At 48.4% G+C, this 16,003-nt stretch overlaps 1 protein-coding gene across 1 annotated transcript; it reads right to left on the bottom strand.

Annotated features, from left to right (window-relative positions):
• Window positions 1-251: 251 nt before the first annotated feature.
• Window positions 252-14,466, bottom strand: LOC143941195 (calpain-1 catalytic subunit-like). The gene is made up of 13 exons (XM_077463229.1): window positions 14,350-14,466; window positions 11,571-11,640; window positions 8,675-8,799; window positions 7,863-7,996; window positions 7,468-7,639; window positions 7,278-7,361; window positions 7,010-7,095; window positions 6,334-6,408; window positions 5,782-5,921; window positions 5,428-5,591; window positions 5,298-5,312; window positions 2,123-2,325; window positions 252-418 (listed from the first exon to the last, which is right to left on the bottom strand). The coding sequence occupies exons 1-13, from the start codon at window positions 14,464-14,466 to the stop codon at window positions 409-411; spliced, it is 1,395 nt and encodes a 464-aa protein (XP_077319355.1). The 3' UTR covers window positions 252-408.
• Window positions 14,467-16,003: the final 1,537 nt, after the last annotated feature.

The raw sequence follows: 16,003 nt of genomic DNA on the forward strand, positions 1-16,003 counted from the left end.
GAGAAGAACGTTCCTTACATTGGTGATCAGTGAGAAGAATGTTCCTTACATTGGTGATCGGTGAGAAGAATGTCCCTTACATTGGTGGTCAGTGGGAAGAATGTTCCTTACACTGGTGATCAGAGGCTAAATGTGAGAAGGTGCCTCTGGTGACCTCTGGAGGAGGGGCCCCAGTTGGGAAAGTCTAGTGTAGTGCGTTCTGAGATCTAATCAATGTATTTGGAATTCAGTGATCAATAACGAGAAGATCATATAGCTGAGCACTTTATTTGATGGTGTCACAATGATCACAATTGTTAGTTGCGCCCCAGCGCTGTGACTCCATGGTGTCCCCATGTCCAGAGGTCTGTAGTCTCCCCAAACAGTTGTACTTGCCCCGGTGACCCTTCATCCTCCATCACTGAACCTTCAGATAGCACTGAAAACAGACAAACCCCAATCAGTGTATACAAAGAATTGACTCCGCCTTAAAACACACAATACAATGAAATGACATCCATACAACAAAGGCGACCAAACCAACGTCATGCAATCATAGGGTCAGAAATGAATGATAGACACAGGTGCTCATAGGGATCCAGTGAAGAGGTTGGGGGCCAGTAATGGACAGAGATGCTCATAAGGACCCAATGAAGAAGTTGAGGGGGCTTGATGGACAGAGGTGCTTAGGGGGGGGGGAATCCAATAGAGTGTTTGAGGGGGTGGTGGTGGACAGAGGGGTTCATAGTGACCCAATGGAGAGGTTTGGGAGCCCTAATGGATAGAGGTGCTCCTAGGGACCCGATTGAAAAGTTGGGGGGGGGGGACTTATGGACTAAGGTTCTCATAGGGACCCTATGGAGAGGTTGGAGAGGTGATGGACAGAGGTGCTCATAGAGACCCATTGAGGAGGTTAAGGGGCTCTGATGGACAGAGGTGCTCCGAGGGGACCAAATAGAGAGTTGATAGGGGGGGCAGAGGTGCCTCATAGGGACTCAATGGAGAGGTTGGGGAGGTGATGGACAGAGGTGCCTCATAGGGACTCAATGGAGAGGTTGTGGGTCCCTGATGGACAGAGGTGCTCAATGAGACCCAATGAAGGGGTTGGGGGGGGGCCCTGATGGACAGAGGTTCTCATGGGGACCCAAAGGACAATGATCACTCCTAGTTGGGGGTGGGGTACCTCTATTTCCAGTCAGGAACAATAATACAGTCATAGAGAGGATGCATTTTTCTAGAGTCTCTTTGTATTTCGGTGACTTGGTGGGATGTAGAGAGCTTCATCTTGTCTATAGGTGTCTGTTGGTGATTGGTCTCACCTACTTGCTGTCTGAGTTGCCTCCAGCAGGGTGTACTGAAGACGACACTTTTTTATTATGGATATTTGATGGTCCAGCCAATCAGCTGATTTGGTGGTGGGATGAGGGCGGGGTCTGCTACTGCATGCTGGGATTTTTATTAAATATTTGGGACACTTCCTTACACATGGTCTTTACTCCTGGGTTTAGCGATATAATGGTAACAATGAACTTACTTCTAGGGCTTTGGGTTGAAGGGTCTGGAGTAGCTGCTACTGGAAAGAACCCTTGAAATGATTGGCTGGCCTGGATGTTCTTCTTGGGCCTAAAGAAAGCTGAGTGCAGTTTTCCTCCACAATGGGGGCGATGAGTGGCATGGGAGTAACATGGGAACCCTTCCCTGCTGTCCTGCCTTGAGTACTAAGACTGAGACACCACCAGATCCTCAGTTTTCAGGGTTTCCAGTCAGTATAGCCTGGTGACGGAAGGACCCAGAAGGTTAGAAAGACATGGAGAAGGCCAAGCAGCTTCCAAGCTCCTTCCTCCATCCTGTCCTCAATGTCAATGTGCATTAAATCTACAAAAATCTCAAGTGGCGTCCATCATTCTGAACATCCAAAGACAATATTCGCTCCCCTAGAAGATCACACCTGGGACCTCATGGCCGATAAATGGGCCTTGGACATTCTCAATGTAGTTTTTGATTAGCTAAAGATCAATATTTATTGAGGATCAGTCACAATAGTGCTACACATGAAAGAACTGTCTGTAGTTCTCCATAGGTAGCAATCATACCACAAATATCATCTTCCCATCCAGCCCTGAACCCTTCACCACTCCCTCACCTGCCACCGGGGTCTCTCTTGCAGCACACTCTGATGTAGAAGTCGCTCTCCTGATTGGCATCGTAGGTGGAGGGCACAATGACATACTCGCCCGCTGGCAGGCATAGCCGCATCGCCACCCCACGGCTGTTCTGTGGCTCTCCGGTGTCACCCACAGGGCGATTCCTGGTGAAGAATCTGCGGTCCAGTCTGGGGAGAGGCACCTAAAAAGGGATCTGTGTTACTTGGCAGCAGACAGTGATTGGGGAGCAAGGATTGGGGGGAGGTTTGAGGGTCACTGATAGAGGTTGGGAAGGTGGGTTAGTAGAAGTTTGAGGGGCAGTGATGGAGGTTGGGAAGGAGGGATGGTGGAGGTTTGAGGAGCAGTGATGGTGGTTGGGAAGGAAGGATAGTGGGGGCTTAAGGGTCAGTGATGGAAGTTAGAAAGGAGGGATGGCAGAAGTTTGGGGGGGGGGGGGGGGGAGTGATAGTGGTTGGGAAGGAAGAATGGTGGAGGTTTGGGAGACAGTGATGGGGGTTGGGAAGGAGGGATGGCAGAGGTTTGAGAGGCAGTAATGTGGTTTGGGAAGGAAGAATGGTGGAGGTTTGAGGGTCAGTGATGAGGGTTTGGGATGGAGGGATGGTGGAGGTTTGAAGGTCAGCGATGGGGGTTGGGAAGGAGGGATGGTGGAGGTTTGAGGGTCAGTGATGGGGGTTGGGAAGGAGGGATGGTGGATGTTTGAAGGTCAGTGATGGGGGTTGGGAAGGAGGGATGGTGGAGGTTTGAAGGTCAGTGATGGGGGTTGGGAAGGAGCAATGGTGGATGTTTGAAGGTCAGTGATGGGGGTTGGGAAGGAGGGATGGTGGAGGTTTAAGGGGCAGTAATGGGGTTGGGAAGGAAGGATGGTGAGCGTATGGGAGGCAGTGATTGTGGCTGGGAAGGAGTGATAATGGAGGTTTGAGGGGCAGAGAAGGGGGTTGAGAAGGAGAGATGGTGGAGGTTTGAGGGTCAGTGATGGGGGTTGGGAAGGAGGGATGGTGGAGGTTTGAGAGGCAGTGATGGAGGTCAGGAAGGAGGGATGGTGGAGTTTTTTTGGTGTGGGGGGCAGTCATGGAGGTTGAAAAGGTAGAGTTGGGAAGGAGGGATGGTGGAGGTTTGAGGGTCAGTGATGGTGGTTTGGAAGGAGGGATAGTGGAAGCTTGAGGATCAGTAATGGGGGTTTGGAAGGAGGGATGGTAGAGGTTTGAGGGGCAGTGATGGAGGTTGAGAAGGAAGGATAGTGGATGCTTGAGGGTCAGTGATGAAGGTTTGAAAGGAGAAATGGTAGCGGTTTTGGGGGGGGGGCAGTGATGGAGGTTGGAAAGGCGGGGTGGTATAGGTTTAAAGGGCAGTGATGGGGTTTGGAAGGAGGGATGGTGGATGTTTGAGGGTCAGAGATAGAGGTTGGGAAGGAGGGATGGTGGAGGTTTGAGAGGCAGTGAAGGGGTTGGGAAGGAGGGATGGTGGAGGTTTGAGAGGCAGTGACGGGGTTGGGAAGGAGGGATGGTGGAGGTTTGAGGGTCAGTCATGGGGGTTGGGAAGGAGGGATGATGGGTGGATTGGAGGCAGTGATGGGGGCTGAGAAGGAGTGATGGTGGAGGTTTGAGGAGCAGTGATGGGGTTGGGAAGGAGGGATAGTAGAAGTTTGAGGGGACAGTGATGGAGGTTGGGGAGGAGGGAGCGTGGAGCTTTGAGAGGCAGTGATGGAGGTTGGGAAGGAGGGATAGTGGAAGCTTGATGATCAGGGATGGGGGTTTGGAAGGAGGGATGGTGGAGATTTGAGGGTCAGTGATGGGGGTTGGAAAGGAGGGATTGTGGCGGTTTGAGAGGCAGGGATGGGATTGAGAAGGAGCAATGGTGGATGTTTGAAGGTCAGTGATGGGGGTTGGGAAGGAGGGAAGGTGGAGGTTTGAGTGGCAGTGATGGGGTTGGGAAGGAGTGATGGTGGGTGTATGGGAGGCAGTGATGGGGCCTAAGAAGGAGGAATGGAGGAGGTTTGAGTGGCAGTGATGGGGTTGGGAAGGAGTGATGGTGGGTGTATGGGAGGCAGTGATGGGGCCTAAGAAGGAGGGATAGTGGAGGTTTGAGGAGCAGTGATGGGAGTTGGGAAGGAGGGATGGCAGAGGTTTGAGGGTTAATGATGGGGGTTGGGAAGTAGGGATGGTGGAGGTTTGAGGGGCAGTGATGGGGCTGGGAAGGAGTAATGGTGGGTGTATGGGAGGCAGTGATGGGGGCTGAGAAGGAGTGATGGTGGAGGTTTGAGGAGCAGTGATAGTGGTTGGAAAGGATGGTGGAGGTTTTAGGGTCAGTGATGGGGATTGGGAAGGAGGGATGGTGGAGGTTTGAGGGTCAGTGACGGGGGTTGGGAAGGAGGGATGGTAGAAGTTTGAGGGTTAATGATGGGGGTTGGGAAGGAGGGATGGCGGAGGTTTGAGGGTCAGTGATGGGGGTTGGCAAGGAGGGATGGTGGAGGTTTGAGGGTTAATGATGGGGGTTGGGAATGGGGGATGGCGGAGGTTTGAGGGTCAATGATGGGGGTTGGCAAGGAGGGATGGTGGCGGTTTGAGGGTCAGTGATGGGGGTTGGGAAGGAGGGATGGTGGAGGTTTGAGGGTTAATGATGGGGGTTGGGAAGGAGGGACGGTGGAGGTTTGAGGGTTACTGATGGGGGTTGGGAAGGAGGGACGGTGGAGGTTTGAGAGTTAATGATGGGGGTTGGGAAGGAGGGATGGCGGAGGTTTGAGGGTTAATGATGGGGGTTGGGAAGGAGGGACGGTGGAGGTTTGAGGGTTAATGATGGGGGTTGGTAAGGAGGGATGGTAGAGGTTTGAGTGGCAGTGATGAGGTTAGGAAGGAGGGATGGTGGGTGTATGGGAGGCAGTGAAGGGGTTGGGAAGGAGGGACGGTGGAGGTTTGAGGGGCAGTGATGGGGTTGGGAAGGAGGGATGGTGGAGGTTTGAGGGTTAATGATGGGGGTTGGGATGGAGGGATGGTAGAGGGTTGGGGGAAAGTGACGGGGTTGGGATGGAGGGATGGTGGGGGTTTGGGGGGAATTTTGGATGCGGCATAGAGTACTGGTGGGGGAGGAGGGTATGTAATGGGCAGCATAGGAAGGCAGAGAGACAAGGTGGGCAGTTGGGTCCTCATCATTTCTTACCAGATCTTGGGGTACCTGTTAATAAAAAAGTGAATTTCACGTCAGTGTCGGACTCCATTCATCTTCTCTCACATTCCATTTCTCACAGAATACAGGAGGATCAGCTAGAAGAGCCCTAAGCGGTCCATACCTGGTACAGGTGACATGCAATATGCAGCTTCTGAGCTCCTCCATTAGTCTGCATCAACTCCAGCAAAACCCTCCAATGCTCATCCTGTTCATTTTTATGCTCCACCTCTTGGTCTGAAGACCCGCCCACACGGAGACGAAATTGAGGATTGTTGAAGAATGTTCCTGAAAGATGATACAAACGTATCTGCTGTAACGGTGGTCATGGAACCCTTGCCCTGGGTCCTGGTCAGTTGATGGTGGAGTATGACCTGACCATGCTGAGGAACATTCATACCCAGGGAGGGGGATTATGGCTTTGTTGGGGGTTTCTGAAATAATCCCAGCAGAGATGTAAATGTTTCGATGGACTCACTTAATCTGCGACCCCCTCCAGCGTTGACTCCACGCTGCCAGCGACCACGCAGATGAGTGACGTCACAATGAGGTGAGTCCAGGTTGGTGTGACAAATGACCATCCAGGAGAACAACGAGCAGAAATCCTCACACAGCATCCTAGATGAAGGAGAAATGGGGGACACGGAACATCACCAATGACCAACTGTCTAATGACCCAAATATGAAGGAGGGAGGAGCATAGAATGGGGGACACCACCACTGACCAAATGTCTAATGACCCCAACATGAAGGAGAGAGGAGCATAGAATGGGGGACACCACCACTGACCAATCCCAACATGACGGAGAGAGAAGCATAGAATGAGGGACATGGGGACACCCCTACTGACCAACTATATAATGACACCAGTCTGTGGGGCCCTTCATCTTGGGGTCCAGGGGTGAAGCTCCCCCTCCACAGTATAGAGGAGGAAGGTGTAAGGGATCCCCCGAGAGTCAGGGGACTACACCGGGCAGGAAAATGAAGGAAATGAATGTAGAGAAGAGAATTCCTCCTCTATACTGATTACCAGAACTCTCCGTCTTCCCTCTGAAGGTTGAGCTGCTTCTGCTCTTCATCTGATACTGACCGCCATTCCGGAGACCTGGAACCACATCTCAGGGTTACTCATGTCTGAAACAAAAACTGTCTGTGCTGCCAATTTAACATTTTCGGAACGCCTTGAGCCTAATTTTAAGCTTTTAGTGTTTTTTTTTATTTTTTTTATTGTAAATTAATCAACATATTTGATAAATACAGTCACATGTGACTAATGTCTGGCCAATGTGTACAGCTGTCTCTACGGTAACAGGAGGATGGTAATGGCCTCCTCTGATGGAAGTAATACTCCATATTCCCATCGCACACGTTCCTGGATTTGGGTGCTGCAGCAACAACCAGGTGGGAAGTGTTTAGAAAGTCACAATGGAGATATTTGCCAGCACACCAGGGATCCACAAGGTAGCGTCCAAACTGATTTTTATTGCATGACCACAACACAAAGCAGTGCAACGTTTCAGAGTCACGCAGGGCCCCTTCATCAGGTAAGACGAATGGGCCCCCCTATGTGGCTCTGAAATGTTGCACTGCTTTGTGTTGTGATCATGCAATAAAAATCAGTTTGGATGCTACCTTGTCGATCCCTGGTGTGCTGGCAAATATCTCCATTGTGTCCTCTGATGGGAGGACCCCAGTGGTCTCCTTACTTATCGCTCCATGGGCCGTTATATTCGGTGAATCCCCAGGGGTTCCTCAGCCGGATGAGGGTGACGTTTCCGGAGTCATTCTGGACCTGGAGGGAGAAGGAATAGTTGACAATGACTGGACCAAGATGGTGGACCTCCCAGGAACCACGAGGATCAGACCAGAGTGGAGAGTCTGGCTGTATCAAGGATATCAATGAGCGCCCCCAGAAGAGGAACCAACTCTTCACCGCTGGAGACCCCGACTTCCCCTGGACTTCCCGACGCTCACCTCCTTGGCTCCCAGTATGGAGTAGGCATGACCCAGGACCAGTCCGTCCTCCTTCACCTCTCCAACCTTTCCGTGTCCTGCCACCTTCCCAGAGAGAAAGATGATATTATATACCCCTGTATATCTCTGTAGTATGATATATACCCTATAATAAATATCTATATATATGTCTGTAGTATATATTATATACCTCTATATAGCAGGCCATAGGGAAGGCACTATGTGATGACTCCACAATCAGGTCCCAGATCTCCTCAGAGGTGTGGCGGGTCAGACTGACCGTCTCCGCCAGGCCTCCCGTTAAATCCTCCAGAGCCTCCGGGATGGTTCCTCCTTCCAGAGCCAAATATCCTCCACGCATCCTACACAGTACACACACCTTACATTACCAACATCTATCATGGGGGACATTACAGTAGTATTGGAGGTGTTGTGTAGAATATCGGTAGTGGAGGTCTTGTATAGTGTATCGGTAGTGGAGGTGTTGAGTAGTATATCAGTAGTTGAGGTGTTTTGTAATATATCGGTGGCAGAGGTGTTGTGTAGTGTATTGTATATCAGTAGTGGGTGTGATGGTTGACATACTTGGCGTAGGCCTTCTCCAGCAGGGGGCTCCACATCTCCTCCTGCGTGTTGCTCTTGGTGTAGATCAGAGCATTTTTCTTAGTTGGGAGTAAGTCATCAATGACCACATCCAGCCACTCGCCGAACTGCGACAACTGCCAAGACACCAAGAACAGGCATTACCCCCATTTCCAGATCACTGCCCCAATCCAAGAAACCTCACCCCCAGGTCACCCCCCCCCCCACCAATCCCAGAAACCCTGCCCCAAGGAACCCCATCCCCAGGTCACCTCCCCTCCAAACACAGGGACCAAGCCCCCAGGTCATCACCCAATCCAAGGAACCCTTGCCCCCAGGTTACAACCCCCCAATCTCAGGAACCCTGCCCCTCCCTGCCTTGTTGTGTGGATGGTGGGAGCCAATTTCGTGCACTGTTTTGATGGACCCCCTATGGCAGAGGTCTCCAAACTTGTCAAGCAAAGGGCCAGTTTACTGTCCTTCAGGTTTTAGGGGGGCCAGATTGTGGCCAGTGGGAGTAGGAAATGCCACGGCATCAGTGCCCCATCATTGGTTTTAATGAGAGAAATAGTGTCCCATTGTCAATGTCTATGAATAGTGCCCCATTGATGGTGTTAATAGAGGGAATGATGAATCATTGGTGTCAGTTGGTGGAGTAGTATTCCAAGGGCCAGATAAGGGCAAACAAAGGGCCACATCTGTCCCCCCAGGCCACAGTTTGGAGACCACTGTCCTATGGTGTTCTCTCCCATGGTGGTGTCCCCACCTGCCCTAACAAGACCCCTCTGTGATAGAGTCTATCACACCCTCCTCACCTTGAATTGGAAGATCCCGCTGTATCCATCGCTCTTGCTGAAGGTCTGATTCTCAGGAACGACTCGTGAGAAGAGCTGGGGGTGGAGGGTGAGTGACGACATGGAGGAGAGGAGCCAGCAATCCCCTGTGTTGGGGAGGGACATAGATCAATCTCTATTACAACTATCCATGGAACAGGCATGAGAAGTCGGTAGTCAGGAGGGTAGGTGGGCATCGTCCTGACCAGATATGATGTGATTGGAGGGATCAGGAGGGATCTGTCCACCATCATATGATCATATAATAGACGTCTATATGTAGCAACACTTCATACATTTTAGGGGTGTAGTAGAGAGAGCAATCCAGCAGACAACGTGTTTCGGGGGTTATGACTCCCCCTTCATCAGGCCTAAAATAATGCAGACAATGGAGCTCTGATGAAGCGGCGGAGGAATCCCTGAAACGTGTCATCTGCTGGATTGTTCATATAAATAAAATAACTTGGACTCTTGTAATGGAGGGGCGCTCTTTATTCTATACATCCTTCAGGTTTTATCCAAAACGACCCCCCCGGAGGCCTCTCCATGTAAAGCTGCCTAAGTCACTGAGTCACTATGTTCAGAGCATAGACGACATCCGACACCCTGAGATCTGACCGACCTCTGGCCCCGAACCTTCACTATGTCATCTGTGTCCATCTATAGTGGCTGATGATTCCTAGTAGTGATGGACGAACTTCCGACGGGACGTTTCGCGAACGCGGACCGCGAACGTGGCCGATAGTTCGCGAACCGGAACGTTCGCGGCGGGCCCCATTGACTTCAATGGGAGGCGAACTTCGCAAACCTACAGGTCAAATTTGTAGCCACAAAATAATTAATAGCTGTGCAAACATAGTCCCACCACATGGCCAATGACATAACACATGTATGAGGTGAATCTGGGATCGACAACTACAAGCATTCTTTTTTTATATGGGAAATTGTTCTGACAATTCAGGACTGTGGAGTGCATGAAGGCAATGGAGGAGACGGAAGGTCAGGGACCAGGGTAGGCAAAGAAGAGGGTGCAGGAGATGATCACCAGCAGCGTGACATACAGCAATGACACCTGCACCGTGATAGAGTCATCTGACAGCAGCACCGTGATAGAGGGCACTGACATCAGCAGCGTGACATAAAGCACTCACACCAGCACCGTGATAGAGAGCACTGACATCAGCACCGTGATATACAGCACTGACACCTGCACCGTAAGCAGCCCCAGGAGGAAGTCAGCATAGCACAGGGATGGTGGGAGCCCCTCATAATGAGCATAGCACAGGGATGGTGGGAGCCCCTCATAATAAGCAGCCCCAGGAGGATGTCAGCACAGCACAGGGATGGTGTGAGCCCCTCATATTAATCAGCCCCAGTAGAAATATGACCCACCCCTGTATAGCACCCCTGCGGAAGGGCCTGCCTCTTCCTCTGCCTGTCATTTTTTAAATGACCCTGTGACAAAACTCTCAGTCCCTATACTGCTGAAGGACTGCTGCAGTATAGGGCAGCGGTCAGCAGTAGTGCACCTCAACCCTATGTATTGTGGACCGATACCAGTCCTTATAGAACAGCAGACTGTACCGCACTCAACCCTATGTACTGTAGCACCCTAGACAGACCAAGTTACCAGTCTTGATAAAGAGCTTTGTGGAACAAGTGAGATGTGACTGATTAGCAGACTGCAGCAGAAGGGCAGCAGTCAAGTATAATATTCTTTCTATATTTGGAAGAAAGAATATTATACGTGTACAAGCCTATTACCATACCACTGATACCAGTCCTGAAAAGAACCTTTGTGGAACTAATAGTAACAGCAACTGATTAAACTGACCCTCACTGCCTCACACACAGCTTCCTGCCTGTCCCTATACAAACTGGCAAAAAAGAGGAGACTGGAACAATTAGTGGTTACTGGGATAGCACTTTTGTGGACCTGATAGTAACAGCTAATGATGATGATGATGATGATGACTAAACTGACTGTCCCTGCAGCACACAGCGCTCTGTCCCTTCCTCTAAACTGACAAAAGACACTCAGGCTGCTGCAACAATCAGTAGCACAGCAAACCTATATACACCTAACACCTATACCAGTCCTGAAAAGAACTTTTGTGTACCAAATAGCTAGTGGTTTATCTGTCCCTGCTCCAAACAGCAACCTTTCCCTATAGTGACAGAAGAAAGAATGTAAAATGGCCGCCGGATCGGGTGTATTTATAAGGTAGGAGGAATGTCCAAGTGTCCATGTGCTGTCATGTCTCAATTGGCTGTCCTGTACCCCATGATGGATGTGTCATCAGGTCAAAGTTCCTTTACACAGTAAAAACACGGAAGTCCTCCGGGCGAACGGCGCCAATAGTCCGCCGAACGGGCGGACCGCGAACAGCCGAAATTCGCCGCGAAACGACCGCCGGGCGAACCGTTCGGCCATCACTAATTCCTAGAGAGCAAGGGACTTGGGCGCTCCTGTATATGGAGGAATGACACCCAGAACCCTCTCTGATCAGTCTGGAACTACAATACACCCAGCAAGGAGCTCGTCCTGAGACTGAGGTTCATGGGATCAGGGTGCTGATTGCATTGCCTTATCTACAGGTGGGACTTTATGAAGAAAGGCAGCAGCAGTGTCACAGCTCTTACTGTAAAGACCCCTTCCCTCTGAAGACTGGATGTCCTGTATTTGGACTTATACATCCCAATCATCCCCTCACCTGGCAGATTGGACCAAGTGGACACCTGGATCTGCTGCCCACCAGGTAACCTGATGGCACCCAGGAGATATAAAGTTTCTTGTTTGTGGTCCAATGAAGAGCTGAGTGACCTATGTCTGGGGTGATATGAGGGGGTGAGGTGGGTGATATGAGGGGGGACTCACCCAGCTCTCCCTGGCAGATGTCCGATGTACACGCTCCGCTCTCTATGAACTTCGGATTTGAGCAGAACTCCTGTGAAGAAAAAGAACCCTGCTGGTGACCTCTGACCTTGGACCCTGCTGGTGACTTATGACCTTTCCTCTGGGGGGTCTCAGTACTCTGAATTCTCAGCCCAGTCACTACAAGGTGGTCCCACCATTCCTGCCAGAGGAATCTGATAGGGAGACCTCAGATTATGAGACTGAGCAGAGGGCCAATCTTATCTGAGGGCCAGAAGATGTGAAATCAGAAATGTCCGACCACAGCTCTCAGATAAATGGATTAATGGAGAGAGGGATGGATGGGTGGAGAGATGTAGGGATGGGTGGAGAGATGTAGGGATGGGTGGATAGAGAGATGTAGGGATGGATGGATGGAGAGATGTAGGGATGGATGGATGAGAGATGTAGGGATGGATAGAGAGATGTAGGAATGGATGGATAGAGAGATGCAGGGATGGATGGAGAGATGTAGGGATGGATGAGAGATGTAGGGATGGATGGAGAGATGTAGGGATAGATAGAGAGATGTAGGGATGGATGGATGGAGAGATGTAGGGATGGATGGATGGAGAGATGTAGGGATAGATAGAGAGATGTAGGGATGGATGGAGAGATGTAGGGATGGATGGATGGAGAGATGTAGGGATAGATAGAGAGATGTAGGGATGGATGGAGAGATGTAGGAATGGATGGATAGAGAGATGCAGGGATGGATGGAGAGATGTAGGGATGAATGGATGGAGAGATGTAGGGATGGATGGATGAGAGATGTAGGGATGGATGGATGGATAGAGAGATGTAGGGATGGATGTAGGGATAGATGGATAGAGAGATGCAGGGATGGAGGGATGTAGGGATGGATGGATAGAGAGATGTAGGGATGGATGAGAGATGTAGGGATGGATGCAGAGATGTAGGCATGGATGGATAGAGAGATGTAGGGATGGATGAGTGATGTAGGGATGGATGGAGAGATGTAGGGATGGATGGATGGAGAGATGTAGGGATGGATGGATAGAGAGATGTAGGGATGGATGGATGGATGGAGAGATGTAGGGATGGATGGAGAGATGTAGGGATGGATGGATGGAGAGATGTAGGGATGGATGGAGAGATGTAGGCATGGATGGATAGAGAGATGTAGGGATGGATGAGAGATGTAGGGATTGATGGAGAGATGTAGGGATGGATGGAGAGATGTAGGGATGGATGGATAGAGAGATGTAGGGATGGATGGATGGATGGAGAGATGTAGGGATGGATGGATAGAGAGATGTAGGGATGGATGGAGAGATCATTACCTGACTAAGCACTAACATTTGCGCGAAACGCGTCTACCTCTTTGTCTCCTGCTCCATCTGTCAACCACTTGTCATATGAAGCTTCAATAAAAGGATGTTTGGAAGTCCAGCTGTCCGGAATCATTTCCTTATGGTACACAGCATGTGAGCTGAGCTAGAACTAGACTTGTGTGAGTGGGGATTAACCAGAGACTCACTCACCTGGAGTGGCTCTTCTTGTTTCATCAAAGATTTTAGGGATGGAGAGATGTAGGGATGGATGGAGAGATGTAGGGATGGATGGATGGAGAGATGTAGGGATGGATGGAGAGATGTAGGGATGGATGGATGGAGAGATGTAGGGATGGATGGAGAGATGTAGGGATGGATGGAGAGATGTAGGGATGGATGGACGGAGAGATGTAGGGATGGATGGAGGGAGAGATGTAGGGATGGATGGAGAGATGTAGGGATGGATGGAGAGATGTGCGGATGGATGGATGGAGAGATGTGCGGATGGATGGATGGAGAGATGTAGGGATGGATGGATGGAGAGATGTGCGGATGGATGGATGGAGAGATGTAGGGATGGATGGATGGAGAGATGTAGGGATGGATGGAGAGATGTAGGGATGGATGGATGGAGAGATGTAGGGATGGATGGAGAGATGTAGGGATGGATGGACGGAGAGATGTAGGGATGGATGGATGGAGAGATGTAGGGATGGATGGATGGAGAGATGTGCGGATGGATGGATGGAGAGATGTAGGGATGGATGGATGGAGAGATGTGCGGATGGATGGATGGAGAGATGTAGGGATGGATGGATGGAGAGATGTAGGGATGGATGGAGAGATGTAGGGATGGATGGATGGAGAGATGTAGGGATGGATGGAGAGATGTAGGGATGGATGGACGGAGAGATGTAGGGATGGATGGAGGGAGAGATGTAGGGATGGATGGAGAGATGTAGGGATGGATGGAGAGATGTGCGGATGGATGGATGGAGAGATGTAGGGATGGATGGAGAGATGTGCGGATGGATGGATGGAGAGATGTAGGGATGGATGGATGGAGAGATGTGCGGATGGATGGATGGAGAGATGTAGGGATGCATGGAGAGATGTAGGGATGGATGGAGAGATGTGCGGATGGATGGATGGAGAGATGTGCGGATGGATGGATGGAGAGATGTGCGGATGGATGGATGGAGAGATGTAGGGATGGATGGATGGAGAGATGTAGGGATGGATTGATGGAGAGAGGGATGGATGGATGGATGGATGGAGAGATGTAGGGATTGATGGATGAATTTACAGAAGAAAGAATGGAGGGAAGGAAGGGAGGATATCTATAGGCCAGATACATTGGGAAGCTCTGTTGTGGGATGGAGTCAGATTTCTCCGTCTACAGAAAACTCTGACCTGATTATTCTCTATCAGTGAAATCCCAAACTTACCGGAGGACGCTTCCACTCCACACCCGGAATGTTCCGAGGAAACTTCTCATCTTCAAATAGAACCCCCCGATCCCGAGACCGACCACTGAGGACCTGGAAATCCTGATCTGCAAACATCTAGATAGATAGATAGAGAGATAGAGAGATAGATAGATAGATAGATAGATAGATAGATAGATAGATAGATAGATAGATAGATAGATAGATAGATAGATAGATAGATAGATAGATAGATAGATAGATAGATAGATAGATAGATAGATAGATAGATAGATAGATAGATAGATAGATAGATAGATAGATAGATAGATAGATAGATAGATAGATAGATAGATAGATAGATAGATAGATAGATAGATAGATAGATAGATAGATAGATAGATAGATAGATAGATAGATAGATAGATAGATAGATAGATAGATAGATAGATAGATAGATAGATAGATAGATAGATAGATAGATAGATAGATAGATAGATAGATAGATAGATAGATAGATAGATAGATAGATAGATAGATAGATAGATAGATAGATAGATAGATAGATAGATAGATAGATAGATAGATAGATAGATAGATAGATAGATAGATAGATAGATAGATAGATAGATAGATAGATAGATAGATAGATAGATAGATAGATAGATAGATAGATAGATAGATAGATAGATAGATAGATAGATAGATAGATAGATAGATAGATAGATAGATAGATAGATAGATAGATAGATAGATAGATAGATAGATAGATAGATAGATAGATAGATAGATAGATAGATAGATAGATAGATAGATAGATAGATAGATAGATAGATAGATAGATAGATAGATAGATAGATAGATAGATAGATAGATAGATAGATAGATAGATAGATAGATAGATAGATAGATAGATAGATAGATAGATAGATAGATAGATAGATAGATAGATAGATAGATAGATAGATAGATAGATAGATAGATAGATAGATAGATAGATAGATAGATAGATAGATAGATAGATAGATAGATAGATAGATAGATAGATAGATAGATAGATAGATAGATAGATAGATAGATAGATAGATAGATAGATAGATAGATAGATAGATAGATAGATAGATAGATAGATAGATAGATAGATAGATAGATAGATAGATAGATAGATAGATAGATAGATAGATAGATAGATAGATAGATAGATAGATAGATAGATAGATAGATAGATAGATAGATAGATAGATAGATAGATAGATAGATAGATAGATAGATAGATAGATAGATTGTAGATAGATAGATAGATAGATAGAGAGATAGATAGATAGATAGATAGATAGATAGATAGATAGATAGATAGATAGATAGATAGATAGATTGTAGATAGATAGATAGATAGATAGAGAGATAGATAGATAGATAGATAGATAGATAGATAGATAGATTGTAGATAGATAGATAGATAGATAGATAGATAGATAGATAGAGATAGATAGACAGATAGATATAATAAATAATAGATAGATAGATAGATAGAGAGATAGATATAATAAATAATAGATAGACGGACAACAGGCAGAGGTTGCGGCGGGTACCTTGCGGAGTGCGGAGTCTCTTGGCCGGTGTCCCCGCTGGTCATATATACGGATTAGGAAGGGTGGGGACACCCGGGCTCTGT

The sequence above is a fragment of the Lithobates pipiens genome, unplaced genomic scaffold (assembly GCF_037356315.1).
Source record: "Lithobates pipiens isolate NorthernLeopardFrog02 unplaced genomic scaffold, aLitPip1_a1.2 Scaffold_3, whole genome shotgun sequence".
In the NCBI taxonomy this organism is placed as follows: Eukaryota; Metazoa; Chordata; class Amphibia; order Anura; family Ranidae; genus Lithobates; species Lithobates pipiens.